We start from the raw sequence: 21,642 nt of genomic DNA, 5'->3' as shown, positions 1-21,642 counted from the left end.
CTGTCTCGGAACTCACTCTGTAGACGAGGCTGGCCTCAAACTCAGAAATCCACCTGCCTCTGCCTCCCAAGGGCTGGGATTAAAGGAGTGCGCCACCACCACCCGGCAATATCTTGTTTTTTCATTCAGACCCTCTAAGACCTTCATGATCTCCAATTACAAAGTGTCTATTCTGGCTAGCTCTCTCTACCAAATAGAGTAGGACATCTTGTTTTTAGAAGAAACAAATGTGTCGCTATATTTACATTTCTGCCCAAGTTTAAAAAAAGAACTGGTCATCGGCTTATTCAAACTGCTGAGTTAATTTTGTTGAACAATCTTTAAATAGCATCCAGACAATAAGCTTGTGCCACTAAGAACTGAAATGGGGTACAGTGTAATTAAATATTCTGAAAATATCATGTTCCCAACCCAGCACTGGGAGGATAAAAGTATGGGCACGGTCTGTGCCTATGAAGCTTACAGTGTAGGATAGATAGGTATGTGTGCAGCAGTTTGATAAATGTCTGAGAAGCACAGATATGGATAAGTAATGGACATTAAGACTTATCAAAGGCACACTGAAAATCTGGGAGCATCTTAACAACTGCCCAAGTAAAACTTAGCAGATAGATTCAACTACACCCCTGGCCGTCTCGGTTCTATCACATGCGTTTGCAATTATTGTCCCTTTTGATGGCAGAAGCAGCAACACTCACCACCAATGCCCCACATGCTTTCTTGAAGACTAGACCTGGTGGCTGGGCATAGTCTTTGACTGACCACTAACCAGGCTTCCACAGAGCAGCAGCTGCTCTTCCTTCTACCTACCATGGGAATATAAAGGGCCTTTGCTGAGATGGCCAATCTTTTAAAATCCACGTAGCCTGCAGCAATGAATACATTTCATGAATGGAAGCCCCAGAGAGCTGCCTGAATAGAACAGAGTTTTACAGAGAAAAAAATAAACCTTGACTGTCAGACAACTGAAATAGCTTGTAGTATCTTGAAGAGCATAGTGTTCAGTCCTGTCATTGAAAAGATATTCTAGATTCTCGAGGTAAGGGTTTATTTTGGCTTACATTCGTTCATTAGGCAAAATATACCTACTAAGTCAAGCAAGGCCTTTTGTGCTAAGAGTCATAAATAAGGCAAAGAAAACCTGCAGTATCTGGAAGCTACAGTTTAAAGACAGACAGTAAAATAAAATTGGCAGGTGCTGATAAAAATGTCATGACGCAAAGCAAAGCTCTCAGTACCCCTGTGCTCTTCTAAGTCCACTCTTCCCTTCTTACCCAGTCTACAGTCCACCATCCACTGTCCATGTGTATCCTCAACGCAGTCAACCTTTACCCTTCTATTTGTAGCCTCCTTTGCTTAGGACAATTCCAATGGAGTTAAACGTGTTTTCTGTCCCTCTCTCCCTCCCTTCATGCCTGCCATCTTTGTACCTATTCCTAGGTAGGCAGATATTAGAATACCAACCAAGCTGAAGTTATTGATCTCACAAGCGCTAATCTCAATGGGTCCTCGTAGCTGCCTGCAATGCTACTTGCTTAACACTATGACCTTCCAGTCGCCAACAAAACTAGTTCAGTTTCCAGTCTCCTCCAACCTTCAGCAACCTTCTCTTGAACTCATTATCAGCAACTGCAAACTTAAATTAAGATGCAGGAATCAGAACTTCTAAAACTTTGATTCTGTCTGCCACCGGAATTTGAGTGCATGCACAGCTTCCCACCTACTGTTACTATGGTTTGAATGTGTCACCCACACTTCGTGTATTAGGATGGTTCATGAAATACCTGTATTGGAATTAGAGAAGGCTTTAAGAGAGCTATGACCCTCGTGTACCTGGTCTTTGTGTCCCCACATGACACAGCAGCACTTGCTGGCACCATGCTTCTGGACTCTTCAGCCTCCAGAACCACAAGCTAAACTTCTATTGTTTACCAATTACCCAGTCCCAGGCATTTAACAGAACACAGATTAAGATATATGAAGGAGCTGTCTAAGGACAACTTCCACTTGTGTACTGGGTCCCACATCCTCTTATCTCTCGTGGCAAAGTTAGAGTGGTGCCACTCAGCTGTACAGCTGTCGTCAGTAGATGGCCTCCATCTGTCACCTCCTTCAGGATGTGTCAAAGTTGTCATCCCCAGCCCCACCCCCACACCCCCAGAAACTGATGCCCTTCCTGGGGCAGCCTGTATGCAAAGACAGAGAAATTTGCAGGCTAGCACGTGGGACCTCTGAAGAATACTACTCACTCTACAACTCCAGGGTTGGCTGAAGATTTGTGGGATCAGCTTCAGTCTCCCTCTGTCCAGTTTTGCTTCCTTCTCCTTCCTCTCACAGGTCTTGATCCCTTAAAAAAATAGTGCTCCAAATTCTGCTTCTGCTCATAAGAGCCCAACCTGACAAGCCTCATACAGTGGTTCCAGCTCCTGTCTCTCCCTTCCTTTTTCTTTCTCAGAGGCAGTTCTTCCCAGTCTTGGAGAATATAGTTCTGTTCAATGGTCAATTCTTCATTCACATCTCACCCAATCTCTCTTTGGAAGACACTGTTAGTGAAGAAGTCGTTTGGCTTCTGAGGCAGTTGAATATCCTCCTCCACTGGCTACTGTCGCTCTACAGCTCCTTAGCTGGCTTTCCTTCCTCTCTTGAACGTATAAGCCTGTAGCATTCAGAGGTTCAGTTTTGAGACTATCTCTCCTTGCAACTTAATTTCTCATCTCTATCTTTGTTCATCCTGTGACATGTGATGTCGTTCAATGCAGGGGCTTTGTATGCCAGCCACATGTTGACAGCTACTAAGTTTGTATCATGAGTTCCTGCTTGCTTCTACCTTTAAACGCTAGCTATTCATGTCCAACTGCTTATGTTATGGTTTCTATATGCTTGGCCCAGGGGGTGGTACTATTAGAAGGTGTGGCCCTGTTGAGTATGTGTGTCACTGGGTGTAGGCTTTAAGACCTTCATCCTAGCTTCCTGGAAGCCAGTCTTCCACTAGCAGCTTTCAAAAAAAGATGCAGAACTCTCAGCTCTGCCTGCACCATGCCTGCCCTGCTCCCACCTTGATGATAATGGACTGAACCTCTGAACCTGTGAGCCAGCCTCAATTAGATGTTGTCCTTTATAGGACTTGCCTTGGTCATGGTATCTGTTCACAGCAGTAAAACCCTAACTAAGACTGCTTGTTTTTAATTTCCACTTTGGTGATCATAAATCTCAAACCTAACATCTCTAAAGCAAAGTAAGTTCAGACCTCCCACAAGCTCCTCCCATTTCCTTCAATCTTCCTTATCCCAATTAAGTCCTCTCTGTTCTTCCAACTGAACCAAAACCCAGTCTTCACTCTCATCTTCTTATCCCTTATTTCCCACATCCAATAATTTGGATAATCCTTTAGCGCACACCTTGTCTCTTTTCCTGCTCTCATTGAGTTTTTTTTCAAATGTCATTTTATTAACAAAACTTCCTTTAATCACTTAACTTTTAAAAGAAAAGCTGCCCTGCCCCCCCCCCCCCCCCCCCCCCGCTGGTACTCCAAATCCCCCTCTGACTGCTGTGGCACAACCATACAATATGTGTATGTTTGCTCAGTATCGCAGCTACACCTAATACAAGGTGGCAGGCCTGTCTGTAGTGATGGACTCAGTACTTATAAAGGAATGGGTGAGAATGGTATAAAAACAGTGATGGCCTGCCTGGAGGGAAGAAAAATACTGATCAGAAATAAGTGAAGGGAAGGATCAAGTTCATTGAAGATGAATAGGAAGGAGCAGCCCCGGCAGTAGAAGTGTAAAGTCTAGATGGTATGAATGACAGCCATGTGCAGGAGTGTGAGGTAAGGCTTGTGTGACTCAAAGGCCAACTGTGGCAGGGAGCTATCAGACAGAGGGTCAGCAGCTGGATTAGGTAGCATCTACACGTTGTGATATGGAAATTTGGAGGTTGTTCCAAGTTATGATGGGCCATCTGAGGTTTATAAGCAGAAGATCAAACTAAACAACGTTGCTTTGGCTGGGGTGTGATTAGTGGGAGGAGGCAGAGAAGCCCTTGGAAGGGCTTTGTTGCAATCCAAACTAAAAAACAAAGGTCAGCAGAATCAGTAGAATGGGAAATGGCCTAAGATCTGAAAGCAAAACTAGCAGGACTTTGCATATGTTTCAAAAAGGGACACAGAAGAAAATAAAGTCCCGCAATTTGGGAGTCTATTATGGCAAATTGAAACCAATCATATTTCCACCAAGTTGACTGGATAAAAAAAGAGGGAGATCATTTAGGCAGCTAGTGTTCTCAGGGTGGGGAGAAAATGAAGACAATCACACCTAGGAGAGTTAAGGAAATGTTGTTTTTAAACTGTGTACTCTAAAACGTATCAGTAGGTTTACTTAGAATTCTTTCCTTTTTCGAGACAGGGTTTCTCTGTGTAGCTTTGGCTGTTCTGGAACTCATGCTGTAGACCAGGCTGGCCTCGAACTCAGAAATCCACCTGCCTCTCCCTCCCAAGTGCTGGGATTAAAGGTGTGCGCCACCACAGGAGAGTGTGGACTGGACAAATACTCTATCTGCATTATAAGGAAGACCAAGGGGGAGAAAGGATGAGAATAAATTTGTCTTACATACACCGGTTTGAAATCTATTTATGTCGCTGGTGGTGTGGGCACCTAACGTGGTGGGTCCCTGTCAAGGCGCAGCGTACCAGCGACGCGAAGCCTCCCAAGTGGGTCACATTTTGGGAGCCTTCATTCCGAACGACCTCTAGGAGACAAACGTGGCGGCTCCGGGTCAATCCCTTCTGCAGGGTGATTACTGTACGAAGTCGAGCGGAGAGAGACTCCGGCGGATCCCTCAACTTCGCCACCTCCAGCCGCTCCCCGGCTCCGCGGTCCAGGACGGCCCGTCATTTTCTCCCGGATCCGGAGGCTTGAAGCTCGCAGGCCCCCTAGAGTCCGACCGTTCAGTGCGGAAGCCCCGGCTCGGGCCCGCTACCCCTCCCGGCTGCCCGGCCGCCCGGCGCCACGACCGGGTCTCGCCGCGGACCGCAGACCCCCGAGACCGCGCCCGGCCGGCCTGCGGGCGCCGCCGCCGCCCCGCCTCCCCCGCCCGCCCGGCCGGCCGCCCTCCCGCGCGCGCCAACTCCCAGTGCAGCGCGCTGATTGGCCGGCGCCTTCCCGCTCTGCTTCCCGAACCGCCATTTTGAAAATCTTGTTGATTCCGAGGAGCGGTGAGCGCGCGGCGGCGCGAGGACCTCGGCCCGCGCGCCTTCTACTCAGCGGCGGCCTTCTACGTGCGCACCCGCGGTGAGGACGGCCTCGGGGAGGCGCGGCCGCCGCCTCCGTGGCGGAGCAGCGGGGAGGGGACGCGGCCGTAAGCGCCGAGGCCCGCCGCGGGGGAGGGGACTCGGCTCGGCTAGCCTGGGCCAGACTGGCCTGGCCCGGCCCGGGGCGGCGCAGGCCGGACGCGAGCGCGCGCCGAGCGGGCTGGAGGGCGGTGCGGTTTCCCGCCTCGGGCATCCCCGGGAAGGCGGGCCGAGTGACAGACCGGGGTAGGCGACTTGGAGGTGAGCTAACTAACACTGGGCGGTCGCCACGCTCCTACCCTCGCGAGCGAGCGAACCGAGGCGTGCGGCTTGCTCTCCGCCCGCAGGCCCCCAGCATGTCGGCAGCGGTAGCCCCCGCTGCGGAGGGAGAGGACGCCCCCGCACCGCCCGCATCCGAGAAGGAACCCGAAATGCCGGGTCCCCGGGAGGAGAGTGAAGAGGAGGAGGACGACGACGATGAAGAAGAGGACGAGGAGGAAGAAAAAGGTGGGCAGGGATGCGCATCCCTCACGTGTGGATTTGTCACATCAAAAGTTTCCCCCCCTCCTTCCTTTGGGAAGCAGTTATCTTGCTTGGAGTCGGCATCAAGTCTGAGTGGTTGATTTCACCGGAATGCTAACAATCAGTGGCAGAGAATCTGGAATTTTTTTTTTTGAATATTTGCCAAGCTTTGGGTGCAAGTGTAGCAGGAGTTTTCCCGGTGTGCCTTCAGAACCCTTAGTCTTTCTTAGGGAGTTTGCAAGTCTGAGATCCGCCTTTTGAAGTTACCGTAAGGTAACCTAACACTACAGTATTCTTGCAAATCCTGGGAATGTTTTCATTTCCATGTTCTCGGCTGTGTGTATCTGCAGATTTTTTTTTTTTTAAGTAAGGGTTCTTGTAGGAGCGTTTTTTTCTTTGCCTAGGACTCACCCGTGAAAGCTGTTTGCTGTTGGAGAAAGTAGTTTAAAAACGAGAAAACTGAACTGAAATTTAGAATGTGAGCCCACAGCTGTCTCGGTTTTGGAACTAATTCTGACCCGAGGAAGGTGGTAAGAAGCATCATTTGAATAGAGGCTGAGCAGTGCAAAGTAGTATTGTGTCAGAGTGCATGCTGTTGATCCTCTACAGCCGTCGAAAATCCAAGGCACAACTTCCCAATTTAGCTTAATGGTGCAAATGTCCACAGATCAGCCAGACTTGGAAGCAGGCCTAAAGGTTAAAGCGCTCTTCCCAAACTGTCATTTGTTTGCTTTTTTTTTTTTAATATATAATTATCTAGGTTAAGAGGACAAGGCATATTATTTGAAATGATATGTGCCCTAAGACCTTATGGGAGTATGACATTTAAGTACAGCCTTGACTTTAATTATAAATCTTAATAAGAATTGTTTAAATTGCTTTTAGGTTATTTATAGTTGATGTGTCCTATAAAGCTGATGATGTTTGTAGAGCATGGTATGGTGAGGTGTACAAAGGCATCCCTCCTCCCTGAGGTACCAGCCAGTATAGTATAGAATAAAGAGGAGTTAAGGGAGTTAGAGAGAGAAAGAGACCAGCCAGGAACTCGTGGGGAGGGAGAAGGGGGGGAAAGAAAGCTAAGAAAGTCCAAACAGTCCCCTTTATAGCAAGCCAGGCCTACCTGGCTGTTGCTAGGCAACGGTTGTGAGGAGTCTAGAAGGAATGCTAACAATAATGTAAGGACTGAAAGTGACTGCAATATCAGTATAGCTAAGACTTTAACACTTTTACCATTGGTATTTTTTGTCTTCCTAGTGGGGCAAAGTTGTGATACTAGAGGTGGTGAGTTTTCTTGGGCAGAAAGAAAGTGAGTTCTATGTAAAGGCCCAAACAGTAGTGTCTGGGGAGGCTGTCAATGAGTAAGTCATAAGATCCTGAATTTTGTTCTAGCTGAATAAGTCGGTTGTGTTTTTAAAAGTGATGTTTGTAGGTTTAGACCTTCACAGTTTTAGAACTGGTTCATTATTACTCAGTTTTCTCTTTAGGGGTGTTCGAGTAACTGGAATTGCAAGTTTCTATTCTACTTGTTCCAGAATACCTCTTACCTTCCGTATAATGACAGAAAGTTGTGTAGACAGTGAAATCACTAAGTCTGTAAAGTAAGGCAAGAATTGGAGGTGGTTTGGGGGAGAGTTGGAACTGTGACTTTCCGCCATAGGGTTTGGAGGATGCTGCCGTTCTGTAGAAAATCAGGTGTCCAAGCTTGGCGGTGGTACTCAGGTCTCTGGATGTGTTGCTCGGGTTCCTGTAGGATGGAGAGGAGCTGTCAAGGTTACAGTGGGTGTGCATTCATTTGAAAGCTCTGCTCCAGGTTAGACTTCTGAGAACTTACTAGTTTGTAGATCCTGATATACCAAAATACAGTTAGAGAGAAACATGCTGTAGTATTTATAGCACAGTAGGATGACTACTAATTTATTCCATGTTTGTAGGAAAATTTAGAAGAGTTCAGAGACCCAGGACAAAATAAAACAAGGGTAAAATACTAATTATCTTAATACAGTTTATATATGTATAGATTCATTCTTTTACTTATGAGAAAGAAATAAGATACATGAGAAATGATTTTTTTTTCACAACTCAAATGACTAGATCTTAATAGTAATAATTATAACTGGATGGAAGTTTCTGTTATTTTAGACTTGATGTTTGACAAACAAGTAAAATGTTACTCTTAAAAAAAACAAGAGCTCCCACATTGCTTTGTTCACGGGGGGAAGTACGGTGCTGAGTTCAAGCTGATCTTCCTGACTTGTTTATAAACTTGACATTATTTTAGCTTTTTGATATATAAGAATTATTAATTTCTAGAAAAGAGTCTTATCGTGGAAGGCAAGAGAGAGAAGAAGAAAGTAGAGAGATTGACGATGCAAGTGTCTTCCTTACAAAGAGAGCCATTTACAATCGCACAAGGTGAGTTCATATTGGCTTTTATGGAAAAAATGCTCAATTAGCCAAAAGTGATTAGCCAGCAAATACCTGATACTAGCAGCATACTTAGTGTTTAGGAAATAGAATATATTTTTGGCATAATTTTAATTTTCCCTATTACCACAAAGTTATACATATTCTGCGGTGGGGATAATTTTCATTAAATTAACTTTGTAAATGTTATTAAGGCCTGGGTATTTAATTGTGATATTTTGTTTTTCAGGGAAGGGTCAGAAACTTTGTGAAATTGAAAGAATACATTTCTTTCTGAGTAAGAAAAAGACAGATGAACTTAGAAATCTACACAAACTGCTTTACAACAGGCCGGGCACAGTAAGACATTTGAAAAACATCTTTACCATGTTTTTTGATACTTAATATATTAAGATGCTTTACCTTAGAGCTGTAATTTTAATTCTGTAATGATCAACTAGTTCAATCTCTATGCTATACCAGTGAGTAGATGTGAGACACACATTTGTTAAGGCCATGAAGTACTTGTTAGGGACATGTCATGGTACACATATGGTAATATCTAGGGCTCTTGTTAATCCTCCTAACTGGGGCTAGAGGAATAGTTCAATGTTCTGGCATATTTCCTTGTGTTTGTATCTTATTTTAACCAAATACTCATAAATGTAAGTGGCAAATTTTTGCCAAATTATAGTTATTTTATCCTACTACATGTAACTTTATTTGAAATGAAAGGGATTGTTCCGAATGTATCTGTTTATTGTGTGCTTGCTTGGTGCCTGAGACTGTATTGATCCCTGGGCTAGGGTTACAGATGTGCTGAGTCAGCCATCATGTAGGTGTTGGGAAAAACAGCCACTAGTCTTACCACTGAGCCATCTCGCCAGACCATATAACTATATGTGAAATAAAATTTGTTTGGGTTGTATATGTGAAAAAAGGTAGAGGATGTATGAAGCATGGTCTGGTTTATTTTCACACACACCGACCCCAGTCTGTACAACAAGCCCATGTACATTTGTTTCATAACTAGTAAATGGCATTAGCTTTTTAGAATACGTACAGTTCTTTTAAAAAAAATAGTCATTGACTAGTAACTTTCTACATCTACCTTAAGAACAATTATGGTAAATATTCCTAGGTGAAAATACACTCAGAATCAGACTGTTCAAGAAATTCAGTTTGTATGATTTTTGTGATGTTAACATGTTAGTGGCAAATACACTTTTTTTTTTTTTAAATAAATCAATATTTTAACTTGGAAGATGGATCTGAAAATGAAGACATTATCTTTGACTCTTTTTGTCTTGTACATTACTAGATAGTAGCATTAACAATAAACATTTTCAGGTGTCCTCATTGAAGAAGAACGTGGGTCAGTTCAGTGGCTTTCCATTTGAAAAGGGCAGTACCCAGTACAAAAAGAAGGAAGAAATGTTGAAAAAGTAAGTTATTTTTGTGAGTAATGTGTCTGATTAATGTGCTATAAGCTTACATTTATTATTTTAAAATGAATACCTGCTCATTTTCTATTAAGATTGATAATTAATTTAGGTGTCAGGATTTGACAAATTTTTCTTAGCATTAACTTGGGTTGTCTTTTCTGTTCTAGTAAATATTGACTGTTAGAATTATTGAGAATCTTTAAAGTTTCATTTCCTAGAAGATATAAGTACTCAGAGTTCAGACTTGAGGTCTGAGGGAAATGTAGTGAAATATATTTCCGTTTTCCTGCAATTACTGTTTCTTAATGTTTTAAACTTGATTTGAAAGTAACCTGATAAGAAATTTTCCATATGTGCTAGCAAGGTAAACAGACTCTTAGAACTTTTTATTAAATGCCATAGGTAAGAATTTAAATAATGAAAATGATTGAGATAGTGTAATAATGGTGAATCACAAACAATTTTCAAGTCCATTAATTTTGTAGTATTGGAACTTATGTGATTTTTCTACTATGTTTTTTTAAATTGTTGGTAAATGTTTTTCATTTTCTAATTTTTGTATACTGTGGTCAGGTTGATTAAAGCTACAGAAAAATACTTGTAAGCTGCTATGTAAACAAAGCAAACCAATACTGTGGCTCTTGTCTCTATACCATAAGGAATCTTTACGGCGCCTATGTAGTCACCTTGTTTCCCCTGCCTTCTGTTTCAGGTTTAGAAATGCTATGTTAAAGAGCATCTGTGAGGTTCTTGATTTGGAGAGGTCAGGTGTGAACAGTGAACTGGTGAAGAGGATCTTGAACTTCTTAATGCATCCAAAGCCTTCTGGGAAAGTAAGGATTGCTTTTACCATTTCAGTGAGTTGTTAGTAAAGTAAGGATTGCTTTTACCGTTTCAGTGAGTTGTTATTAACGCCTTTCCTTCCTCTCTCTCTCTCATCAGTGCCGTCATCTGCACTTAAAGTAGGCCTTCATTGACAGCACTGCAACATTCACAGTATAAATCAAATAGCATACTTGTTTTCTCAAGTTAAATGGCCAAGAAAAGTACATAAATGTCACATAAGATACAAACGGGGGCTCCAGGGTTTCTGTCTGGAAAGGCATTGGACTAAGGGAAATAGGTTGAAGAAATAGTTAATATAGGGCTCTTACCTAGTTTTTAAAATTTAGAATTTAGCAAATACCCCTAAGAAAGCATTTAAAAATAAATTCATTGGCTAATCAAATAATTTTCTTCATGCAATTAGAAATTCATATAGTAGATACTTAACAATACAGTTTGAGTTGAACAGTAGTTATCAAAAGGAGTTGGTTGATTGACTTAGAAATACCCTTATTGATGTTGCTGACAATGAATTTTTATGTGCTGTAGCCATTGCCAAAATCCAAAAAATCTTCCAGCAAAGGTAGTAAAAAAGAACGGAACAGTTCTGGAACGACAAGAAAGTCAAAGCAAACTAAATGTCCGGAAATTCTGTCAGATGAGTCTAGTAGTGATGAAGATGAGAAGAAAAATAAGGAAGAGTCTTCAGAAGATGAAGAGAAAGAAAGTGAAGAGGAGGAGGTAAAATGTTGTTTGAAGCTATTTTTTATCAGAAAGATATTTTGCTATATAAACAAGTAAATATTTTTTTTAATTGTGAAGATATATAAATAATTGAGTAGGCTTATATCCCCCCATTAAACATTTAACAGTAGAAGAACAGTTGAGTTTGTAATCTGAATTAGAAGTGGGCCTTGAGCTGGCTCTCACCATGTAGTGTGGGGGAATGAGAAAGGAAGCAGCAGAGGATCATATTCTGCAAATGTGTCCGCACCACATGCATTTCTGTGCCCGCAGACCAGAGGGGTGTCAGGATCCTCTGACACTGGAGTTACGTACGACTGAGTCCCACCATGTGGGTGCTAGGAGTTGAATTTGGATCCTTAGGGCGAGCAGCTACTGTGCTTAACCACTGAGCAATTTCTAGCCTATGGGAGCACATTCTTAAGGTTTTTTTGTTGTTGTTTTTTCATAGTATATTAATATTTTATAATTGATACAAAAAGTAAAATGTTGGGAGCTGGAGAGATGGCTCAGCAGTTAAGAGCACTAACTGCTCTTCCAAAGGTCCTGAGTTCAAATCACAGCGACCACGTGGTGGCTCACAACCATCTATACAGCTACAGTGTACTCATATACATAAAATAAATAAATCTTTAAAAAAAAACAAAAAGACAAAACATTGTTTAAAACAAAACAAAGGGCAGGAGAGATGGCTCAGCAGTTAAGAGCACTGAACCAGGGGTCCTGAGTTCAGTTCCCAGCAACCGCATGGTGGCTCACAACCATCTATAGTGAGATCTGATGCCCTCTTGTGGTGTGTCTGAAGACAGTGACTGTATACTCATAAATAAAATAAATCTTTTTTTTTTTTTTTTTTAAAGTAAAATGTTAAAGATTGTCATTTTCTCCCCAATCTTGTTGTGGGAAGTACCACACAATTGTGATAGCCAAAAATGTCTCTAAACACTAATAAGATGTCCCTGTGTGGCCAGGGAGGGTGCTTTTCATCTCCTGAACACCACAGAATTGGAAGATGGGTAAATTACGAAACTGGGAGGGTGGCTCAGTGGTTTATGAGCTTATGCTGCTCTTTCGGGTACCAGAACTCCTGGTACCCAAGTTAAACAGTCTGTAATTCCAGCTGTAGAGCTTATAATGCTCACTTCTGGTTTCTGTAGGAACTACATATTTTTACATATGTGTACATATGTTTTACATATTTTACAAATATGCATACCTATAATTAAAAATAAAATCTTTTCTTTAAAAGACATGATAAACTTGTTTTATAGGAATGTTAGTGTATATATTTGACCTGAGATATTTAAAATTCATGTTTGTTTTAAAGTCTGTTGCCTGCAGAGGACATTAGGTCCGCTAGGTGTTGAGTTATTTATGGTTATGAGCTACCATGTCGGTGCTGGTAATTAAACCCAGAGTGCTGGTAATTAAACCCAGATCCCTTGGAAGAACAACTCAGCCATCTTTCTAACGCCTAGTGTCAGATTATTAAAGGTGTCTATGAAACTAAGTAGGAGCTTTCATAATGGGAGAACTTTTTAAAAAACATATCTTGCAGGTGCTTTATACATGTTTTTATTCATATGCATGTGTGTGTCTGTGTATATGAGTGTGGTGGCTTCTAAGGCCAGAAGAGAGAGTATTATCCTCTGGAGCTAGAGTTATGGGTGGTTTTGAGCTATCTGGTGTGAGTGCTGGGAATTAAACTGGGTCTTCTAAAAGAAATAGCAAGTGCTCTTAACCACCAGGGCATAATTGTGCCAGAGAGCAACCCTCAAGTGACTACTCTCATCCCTCTACCCCAGCCCCTTTCGCTGACTAGCCTGGATCTCACTGTAGACCATACTAGCCTTGAATTTACCATATCCTGCCTCCACCCACCTGATTTGAGACAAGGCCTCTCATTGGGATCTAGGGCATATCAACTAGTTAGGTTGGCTGGCCAGCAAGCCCTGGAAGGATTCAGATTCTCTTATCTCCTAGGACCTGAGGCTGTAGGCATTGTATCACTCTGCCTGTCCCCCACCCCACCCCCTACCCCCGACAGGGTTTCCCTGTGTAGCCCTGGCTGTCCTGGAATTCACTCTGTAGACCAGGCTGGCCTTGAACTCAGACATCCGCCTGCCTCTGCCTCCCAAATGCTGGGATTATAGGCATGTGCCACCACCGCCTGGCTCTGCTTGTTTTTTTAATGTGAGTTAAATTTGAGTCTATGCTTATGTAGCATGAGCTGTCTCATTAGTCTCCATGATTTTAAACTATTTCCCTTGTTCAGTTTTTTGCTCATTTACCATGTGCCCTTCATTGTTTATTAAACTTTAAAGGCAAATCATGAAAAATTAAATTATAAAAGTTGTTATAGAGGGTTTTTTTTCATGAAACAAAGCATGAGGTTTGGAAACTGGGTTCAAGTCCTGCTCTCCCTGGTTTGGTGTGTGTGTGTGTGTGTGTGTGTGTGTGTGTGTGTGTGTGACTATTATATATGACTAAACTATTTAATTTTTGTACTCAATCTTCTATTAGGAAATTGGAAGCAACCTCATGAAGTCATATTAAATGAGTCCCTGGCAACATATATTCTGTGTTAGTTGATATTATTACTGTTAAAGTCCTTAGCCAGGTATGGTAGCACAATGCCTTTAATTCCAGCATTCATGAGACAGAGGCCACCCTTAGAATGAGTTCCAAGACAGCCAGAACTACACAGAGAAACCCCGTTTTAAAGCCCCACATACAACAAACGAATCCTTAAGAAGGTATTTTATTCCAAGTACCACTTCAAAATCCAGTCTTGTTGCCAAGATAAAGTCTAGGAAGATACTTTATGGGAATATATAAACTCTCCGTTTACAAAGAGTTTTACTTTCTCTAGTGACATAAACAGAAACCCAGGCCAAATGGTGGAAACCCTTGGAGGACAAAAGAAGGCAATGCTCTGTAGACATTAAGTACATCAAATCACCCATATAAAAGCTGTTAGGGATTGGGCGGTGGTGGCACACGCCTTTAATCCCAGCACTTGGGAGGCAGAGGCAGGTGTATTTCTGAGTTCGAGGCCAGCCTGGTCTACAGAGTGAGTTCCAGGACAGCCACAGCTTTACAGAGAAACCCTGTCTCGAAACAAAACAAAAAAGCTGTTAGGGTTTTTTTTTTTTTTCCCAACACGGTTTGTTCTAATAGGCTTTATGAGATAAAATTCCAATAATGTCTATAGGTAGGTTTTTTCCCCCTTCTCATCTAGTTTATTATAACACCTCCACCAGCATCCATTAATACTCATTACTCCCGAGGAAGGCGTAAGTGAGCTTTATTATTGCCTCTATCCATGTTGAAAAGTTGGAGAGCCAGTCTTGTGAAGGTATTCATAGCTGCTGTGTGTTCATGGTTGAGGGGCAGGATCTTGTCTGGATGGCTGTGTTTCGTGACAGTTGTCCCCATCCTCCAGTTCTTAAATTCATTCTCTTCTCTTCTGTAATATTCCCTGGGCTTTGGGTGAGAGTTGATAAAGATGTCCCATATAAGGGTGAGCGCTCACTACTGTCTGTGCTTTGGCCAGATAGAACTCTGTATTGTTACCCTGTGTTTTTTAAAAAAACAACAAAACAAAAAACAGCTTTTCTGTTCTGGGCTGAGAGTTGCAGTAATCTGGGCATAAAACACATGGACTTAGAATGTAGTTTGGCTACAAATTCAAGGAGCCTGTGGGCTCAGGCTCTTCTCAGCCATAGCCTCTTGACCAGGTTTTTATACTACTAGGTGTGTATTCCTTCCTATGTTGTGGGCCTCAGATAACCAGACTGGTTCATCTAGAAAATAGTCTTGCTGCCGTTACATTAGTTGGCATATCTTACCTGATGAATTGGTATTGTTGTGCACATGACAAGAGTAATAGCATTGATACATTTTTCTCCTGCAAGGCCTTCATACCTTCATCTGGCAATAAACATTACCCAGAGAGGGAAGCAGTTTCCAGTTCAGTTCTATCTTGATTTCTCTTTGTCCTAACCAAAGCTAATCAGGGTAATGGCTTTATGTCTAGATATTTTATTCTTGTTATAAACAAGGAAGAATAAGGCAACAGGGCAGGTGTTTGCCATATTGCCCTTGGAAGGGAAACTTACCCGGAGGCCTTTCTATATATGAGGATGTTCAGACCCCAAGCTAGCACTTCTCTGTTTCTTCTCTTATTGTTTTCATTTTATTTTATCTTTTGGCTTTTCAAGACAGGGTTTTTCTGCATGTGGCCCTGGCTGTCCTGGAACTTGCTCTGTAGACCAGGCTTTCCTGGAATTCAGAGATTTGCCTACTTCTGCCTCCCATGTGCTGGGATTAAAGATGAGTGACACCACAGCCCAGCAGTGCTTAACTTGTACTGGCTGCTGCACTGAATCTGGGGTGGGTTGACTTTGGGAGGGTCAGGTTTAGAGGGGTAGCTGTTTGCTTTCCTGCCTTCTTAGGAAAAGGACAAATCAAAAGTAGGATACTGTTCTTTCGACATCTGCAAATCAGAAGAAGCCTACGATTACAAAGTTTTCTAACCGTCTTTTGTTGAGTGAGTTGTTTGATAGTAGGAATGTGGGCATACATATTTTTCCATTCCTTAGTAATGCTTTTAGAGTCATGTGATGGTACTGCATGCCATTAATCCCAGCACTTGGAAGGCAGAGGCAGTTAGGCAGATCTCTGAATTCGAGGACAGCCTGGTCTACAGAGATGAGTTCCAGGACAGCCGTGGCTACTCAGAGAAACCCTGTCTTGTAAAACAAATAATATAATAGTAATACTTTTAGAAACTAAGAGACTTTATAATTTGAACAGCAGAAATTACAAAACTGAATAATCTATTTAAATCTCTTGTCAGAAATCAAAGTTAATAGGTCACCTTGATAAAATTCATTTACATTTCATCTTTTTTATGAATTATAACTGGAATTGCATATTTCTTTTCTCTTGGCATTTTGGTTTTTTTCTACCAACTTGTTTAAAAAATCCTGTATTTAAGCTAATTTTTTTGTATTTTGTTCATCTGTTCGTTCATTCAGTACACCCTTTGCTGTGAGGACAGAATTCTGGCTCTGTGACAGGCATCTTTTTTGGTGACTCTCCTTCAAGAGCCCTGCTTCCTATAACAGATAGGTAAGCCTTGTTCTCACAAGATTTTTGGGTTTTTGGCCAAAAGTATTTGTGCCATTTCTCAATTCTACATGGAAAAGCCTCTCCAAATTTTTGAAAATTTATGTTATTAGTCTTACAACTTTGGGTTGGAGAGATGGTTGAGCCATTAAGAACATTTGCTGCTCCTCTAGTGGACTCAAGTTCAAATACATGACTCCAAATCCAGGGAATCTGATGCCCTGTTCTGGTCTAGGACACACATACACACACAAATCTTTTAAAGTAAGGTATAGTTTGCAAACTAGCTTTTAGGTTTTTTTTTTCCCCTTTGAATTTTTTTCCACATTCATTTTGTAAATGACCCAGTCTCAGGATCTGTTTGGTTAAATAATAAAGGTATCTACTGAGACTCTTTCACATCTTAAATTTCATTAATTCTTAAGAATTAAGAGATATACCTTTGTTTATATAGTTTAGGAATTATTGTGATCTTTTTTAAAAAGTGTTTGTGTATTTCTTCTGGCCTTGAACTTATAGCCAACTGCCTTAGCCTCTTTAGTGTCAAGAATTATAGGGGTACTCTTCATGACTTGATACAATGATGTGTTTTCCCTTTTCTTCTTTCCCTGATATTCAATCTATACATGTAAATTATACCACAAGATGATGATGATGTTACAAATCAGGAGGCTTGCCTAATTTTTGCTTATAAAAGACTATGTGGCTTAGCAAGATGACTAACAAAATGGCAGATGGGTAGAGGATTTTAAATCTTATCTAGGCCTCAAGTATCACATCCCATTTTAATAATTATGTAGCAATTAGAAGCACTAGTTCTACGCTTTGTAGTAGAGATTAAGACATTATTAACAGTCTTTAGCCATATGTATCCTTACATATTTTAGAGAGAGGGTTGGGCACGTATTAAGAAGAGGAAAAAAGGTGTAATTAAATATAACTTAAGGGACAAAAGAGCCAATACATATCTATTACTAATAATGCTTTCTAGAATAGGAAAAGAATCTATATTTAGCATATAGCAAATTAGCTATGATATACTACTTGGTTTATTACTGTAATTTAGTTTTATAGTTTTAGCCCTAGCTTAAAGGAACACATAGGTAGGTGGTTTTTATTCCTCCAAAAATTAATTCAGGACACATTTCTTAGTAGCTATAAGGTGTTGACTCATTTTTCTACTGCATATCCTCATTTATGAGTTAAGAAATTTGTTCTAATCTTCGTTTTTGTTTGTTTTGAGCTCATGAGATTGTGTGGAAGCAGTGTTAAGAAAATGCATTTTTCTTTCCCTCTTAAACTTTCTACTACCTCTTAGTTTATAATAGAGTACAAGGACCAGGTCCTACCAAAAAAAAGTATAGAGATGAACATAAGAAAAGTGGTCACTGAACACTATAAACCAAACAGCTTGCTTGCGTGGGGACCAACAGAGCTAAATAAGGCCAGTCAGAATCTATTCCAGATATCTTCTCATAAGTTTGCAGTGTAATGTATATAAACAGGCATGGAAATACTATTTAATAAACAGTATGTATGTACTGCATTTCATATAGTTTATCCTCAATAATTGTGTAGATAATATAGCTACAATGTCTATAAGGGATTTTTATGTAAATTTAAAATGTTATCCTAATAACACAGAAATGGAAATGATTGGAAAAATTATTAAGACCAACAAAATGGGCCATTTTTGTTGTAGGCTTTTGTTTGGTTGGGTTTTTGCTGTTTTTTGAGACAGGGTTTCTCTGTGTAACAGTCTAGGCTGTCCTGGAACTCAATTTGTAGGACCAGGATGGCCTTGAACTTGCAGAGATCTCTGCCTCTGCCTCCTTAGTGCTGGGATTAAAGATGTGCACCACCTGGCAAATGGGTCCCTTCTTTTTGTTTTTACTGACTAGGAAAGAGGACTGAAAAGTAAGTGGTCTGATGGAGAATGCAAAGTTAGCATTTAAAACAAAGTTTGGGGCTGGAGAAATGGCTCAGCCATTAGGAACACTGACTTCCAGAGGTCATGAGTTCAATTCCCAGCAACCACATGGTGGCTCACAATGATATGTAATGGGATCTGATGCCCTCTTCTGGTGTGTCTGAAGACAGCTACACTGTATACTCATATACATAAAATAGATAATTTTTAAAGAAGTATTTTCACACAGTTATACATTTATCCCATAAAGACATAGATCGGTTCCTTTATTGGGTAAGTGGGGAAAGTAGGATCTGGAGGTAAACTGAGGCTGGGATTTCAGAGTCAGCAGGTTACCTCGGATCAAGACCCTACACTGTGAACTATGGTTTATCTTACTCTGTACTGCTTGACTGCACTCTTAGAAAATTTGTTAATCAACAGTAAGCTTTTATTAAAAGTCGTGGAATGTTAAACCTTTCTATAAGATGGTGTTAAATATAGAAAGATGTATATGTTTGTCCAGAAGCAAATTTTCTAAAAATGGCTTCATTTCCTTTCCTACCCTCCTATGAACACAGATGTTTAAACTTTATAAAAACATTAACTTGTGCCAATTAGTAGGTTTAAATACACCTTAGATGGCCCTGGAAATGTTTTAATTCCCTGATGTAATAGGATTGAGTAGCAGTAAAATGTGTTGTTTGTTTCTCAGTTTTCATAGCACTGTGGAGAGTATAGCTTAGTTTCTTATACTCAGAAGTCCACATATTTTTAGCTTGGACTGAATAGTGATAGTGACTGTTTTATTCTATTCATTAAGTGTACTGCTACAACAGCTGAACCTTTATTCCCTTTAAAGAGCATACTGCAGCTTATACGAACTATGTGGGCATCTAATTTTTAAAAATTAGTTTAAGTTAGTCATGGGAAATCTAATAACTAGTCATTGATGCTGGGCTTGGTAAAGCTCCCATACTTTATCATCCTCTTAAGTCCTGTTAGTAATAGCCTACCAAGATAGATCTGCTAGTACCTAGCCAACAGAATATTACCAAGTTAATACAAGGCGAGTCTAGGTTTGTGCGCAACAAAAAAATGAACCAATTCTACTTGCATATATTGTCTGAGTCCACCTAGTTTTTGAAAGAAATTGATCTAAAGGGCAGATTTGAACACAATATTTATGTCCTTTAAAAAGGTTTAAGTCAGGTGAGGTATAACATACCTGCAATTGAGGATTCTAGTAGACTCGTGGCAAAAATGATTATTCAAGTATGTATTATAGCAGTATCTCACAAATAACAAAAAGCTGATTTGATGATGTAACTCCAAAATTGAGAGTGTAAAATAATCTTCTGTCTAGCTGTTTGTGGTAGTTTCAATGTGTGAAGATGATTATTTGTTTATTTGTTTAAGACAAGGATATTTTCTGTAGACCAGGCTGGTCTCAAATGTAGAGATTCTCTGCCTCCAAGTGCTTGGCCTTAGTTTTTTTTGTTATGTGGAATACTTTGCTTTGGGAATGTTAATTAAATTAATAATACTTCTTAGTTTCAAAGTGCTTAAAAGTTATAGTTTGGATACTGTAATTTGTGCAAATGTCCAGCACTTAGCTTTTATTGAATCACCTGTGGATTGGTATTTAAGAGCTTATAGATTCAGATCTATTTGAATCTTTCCTTGGACTAATGTGATTGTGAACAAGATGACATCACTGTATCCATTTCCTCACGTACTCACAAATTTTTACTGAACAACTGCTGTATACTAGGAACTCTTTTAGAAGTAGGGTTTATCAGTGACCACAAGGGATAAAAGTTTGTCTTCCTATAGCCTGGATTCTAGTTGGGGAAGACAGTATGATATAGTAAATAGTATTTATATTTTGAGTTATCTTTCACCCTCAATTAAATGGAATAATATAGGTGGCATGCTTAGACTTACATTGAAATAGCATTAGGGTACCATTCCTCTTAGCAGTTGATAATTGGTAATGTTTAAGCTGAGACAGCTAGGTTTTCTGTGAGAAAGAAGGGGAGGGATAATAGTGACTCATGCTTTCCTTTACTTTCTAGCAACCACCAAAAAAGACATCTAAAAAAGAAAAAGCAAAACAGAAAGCTACTGCTAAAAGTAAGAAATCTGTAAAGAGTGCTAATGTTAAGAAGGCAGACAGCAGCACCACCAAGAAGAACCACAACAGCTCCAAACAAGGTACACCAGAGACGGCAGCGCGGTCAGTGCACAGCGCGGGTGTGGACAGAGAACATGGGGGAAGGAGATGCCCGCAGCACTGTCAGCGCACGGTGCGGGTGCGGATGGGGAACATGGGGGAAGGAGATACCAGTTTTTAAAGCTAAAAAAAACTTCAGTGCATGCTTTGTATGCAATCTTAAGGTCAAAAGTTTTTTTAAACGAAGTAGTGATTTATAGTTGGGCTTATGCTCTCTTGAAAACTTAAAAACGCTTCCATCTTACACCTTGTTATGCAAAAAAAATTTCACACTTAATATTCTAACTTTTAGAATCTGAATCTGAAGATAGTTCTGATGATGAGCCGTTAATTAAAAAATTGAAAAAACCACCTACAGATGAAGAGCTAAAGGAAACAGTGAAGAAATTACTGGCTGATGCTAACTTGGAAGAAGTCACAATGAAGCAGATTTGTAAAGAGGTAACTGGGGTGTGTGTGGGTGTAGGTGTGTATAGGGGTGTGGGTGTAGGGGTGTGCGTATAGGTGTGTGTGGGTGTGTGTTCCCCTTTGGGTTTAAAGGTTTGGTTTTAACCTATTCTTTAATTTGAAGCTGCTCATGCATCGTTTTGTGTATTTAATTACAGACTTGATTGAGTTGTTCCCAGGCTCTCTTGTGGATATTGGAATTAGCTATCATAAACGAGTCAAACATTTCTGTCTTAAACAGTTTTATGAATAGAGTGAATAAAACCATAATGTTACACTTTACAACACAGACATTTCCCTGGTGTGGATACTTAGTGACACATTGTTAGCTTGTTTTGGCTTAAGCAAAATCTTAATCTATGCTTTTATTTATTTTTTAATTGACTAGACATTCACTGGGCCAAGCTATGAGTAGGTGGGTATTAAGAGATAAGGCAGAGAACCTGCCTTTAAATGCCTGCCATTCAATGTGGTAGAGGTCCAGCAAAGCCGTGAAAACTGTTAGGACCTTTGAAGTACTTCACCACACTACATGGGCATTTCCTACCTGGGAACTGGGGGCGGGCAAGGCTTAACAGGCTGTGGAAAAGTATCTAGAATTATTCACTGAGTTCCAAAATAATAGAACATCCCTTTTTTTCTACAGCAGTGGTTCTCAACCTTTCTTTTTTTGTTGTTTTTTTTTTTTTTT

General features: G+C 40.7%; 1 protein-coding gene and 1 long non-coding RNA gene across 3 annotated transcripts in view; one reads left to right on the top strand and one right to left on the bottom strand.

Annotated features, from left to right (window-relative positions):
* The window catches only part of LOC116082692, a 6,332-nt gene extending 1,255 nt beyond the window's left edge, over nt 1-5,077 (bottom strand). Inside the window, exons 1-2 of the long non-coding RNA XR_004115391.1 lie at nt 4,612-5,077; nt 2,250-2,656 (exon numbers count right to left, since the gene is read on the bottom strand). This is a non-coding gene — a long non-coding RNA (uncharacterized LOC116082692). The remainder of the gene's footprint in view (nt 1-2,249; nt 2,657-4,611) is intronic.
* A 69-nt stretch (nt 5,078-5,146) lies between these two features.
* Dek (DEK proto-oncogene) overlaps nt 5,147-21,642 on the top strand; it is a 19,129-nt gene continuing 2,633 nt past the window's right edge. Inside the window, exons 1-9 of one of the 2 annotated variants that reach the window (XM_031359570.1) lie at nt 5,147-5,288; nt 5,635-5,794; nt 8,120-8,221; nt 8,463-8,572; nt 9,563-9,657; nt 10,370-10,490; nt 11,032-11,223; nt 20,347-20,485; nt 20,797-20,945. In XM_031359570.1, the coding sequence (XP_031215430.1) occupies nt 5,644-5,794; nt 8,120-8,221; nt 8,463-8,572; nt 9,563-9,657; nt 10,370-10,490; nt 11,032-11,223; nt 20,347-20,485; nt 20,797-20,945 (1,059 nt within the window). In that variant the 5' untranslated portion in view covers nt 5,147-5,288; nt 5,635-5,643. Of the gene's footprint in view, nt 5,289-5,340; nt 5,549-5,634; nt 5,795-8,119; nt 8,222-8,462; nt 8,573-9,562; nt 9,658-10,369; nt 10,491-11,031; nt 11,224-20,346; nt 20,486-20,796; nt 20,946-21,642 lie in introns of those variants that run through there. The other variant, XM_031359572.1, reaches the window with a different exon arrangement.

Source organism: Mastomys coucha, unplaced genomic scaffold (genome assembly GCF_008632895.1).
Source record: "Mastomys coucha isolate ucsf_1 unplaced genomic scaffold, UCSF_Mcou_1 pScaffold7, whole genome shotgun sequence".
Classification (NCBI taxonomy): domain Eukaryota; kingdom Metazoa; phylum Chordata; class Mammalia; order Rodentia; family Muridae; genus Mastomys; species Mastomys coucha.
The sequence above is the reverse complement of the archived record's forward strand: the minus strand, read 5'-3'. Positions and strand labels throughout refer to the sequence as shown.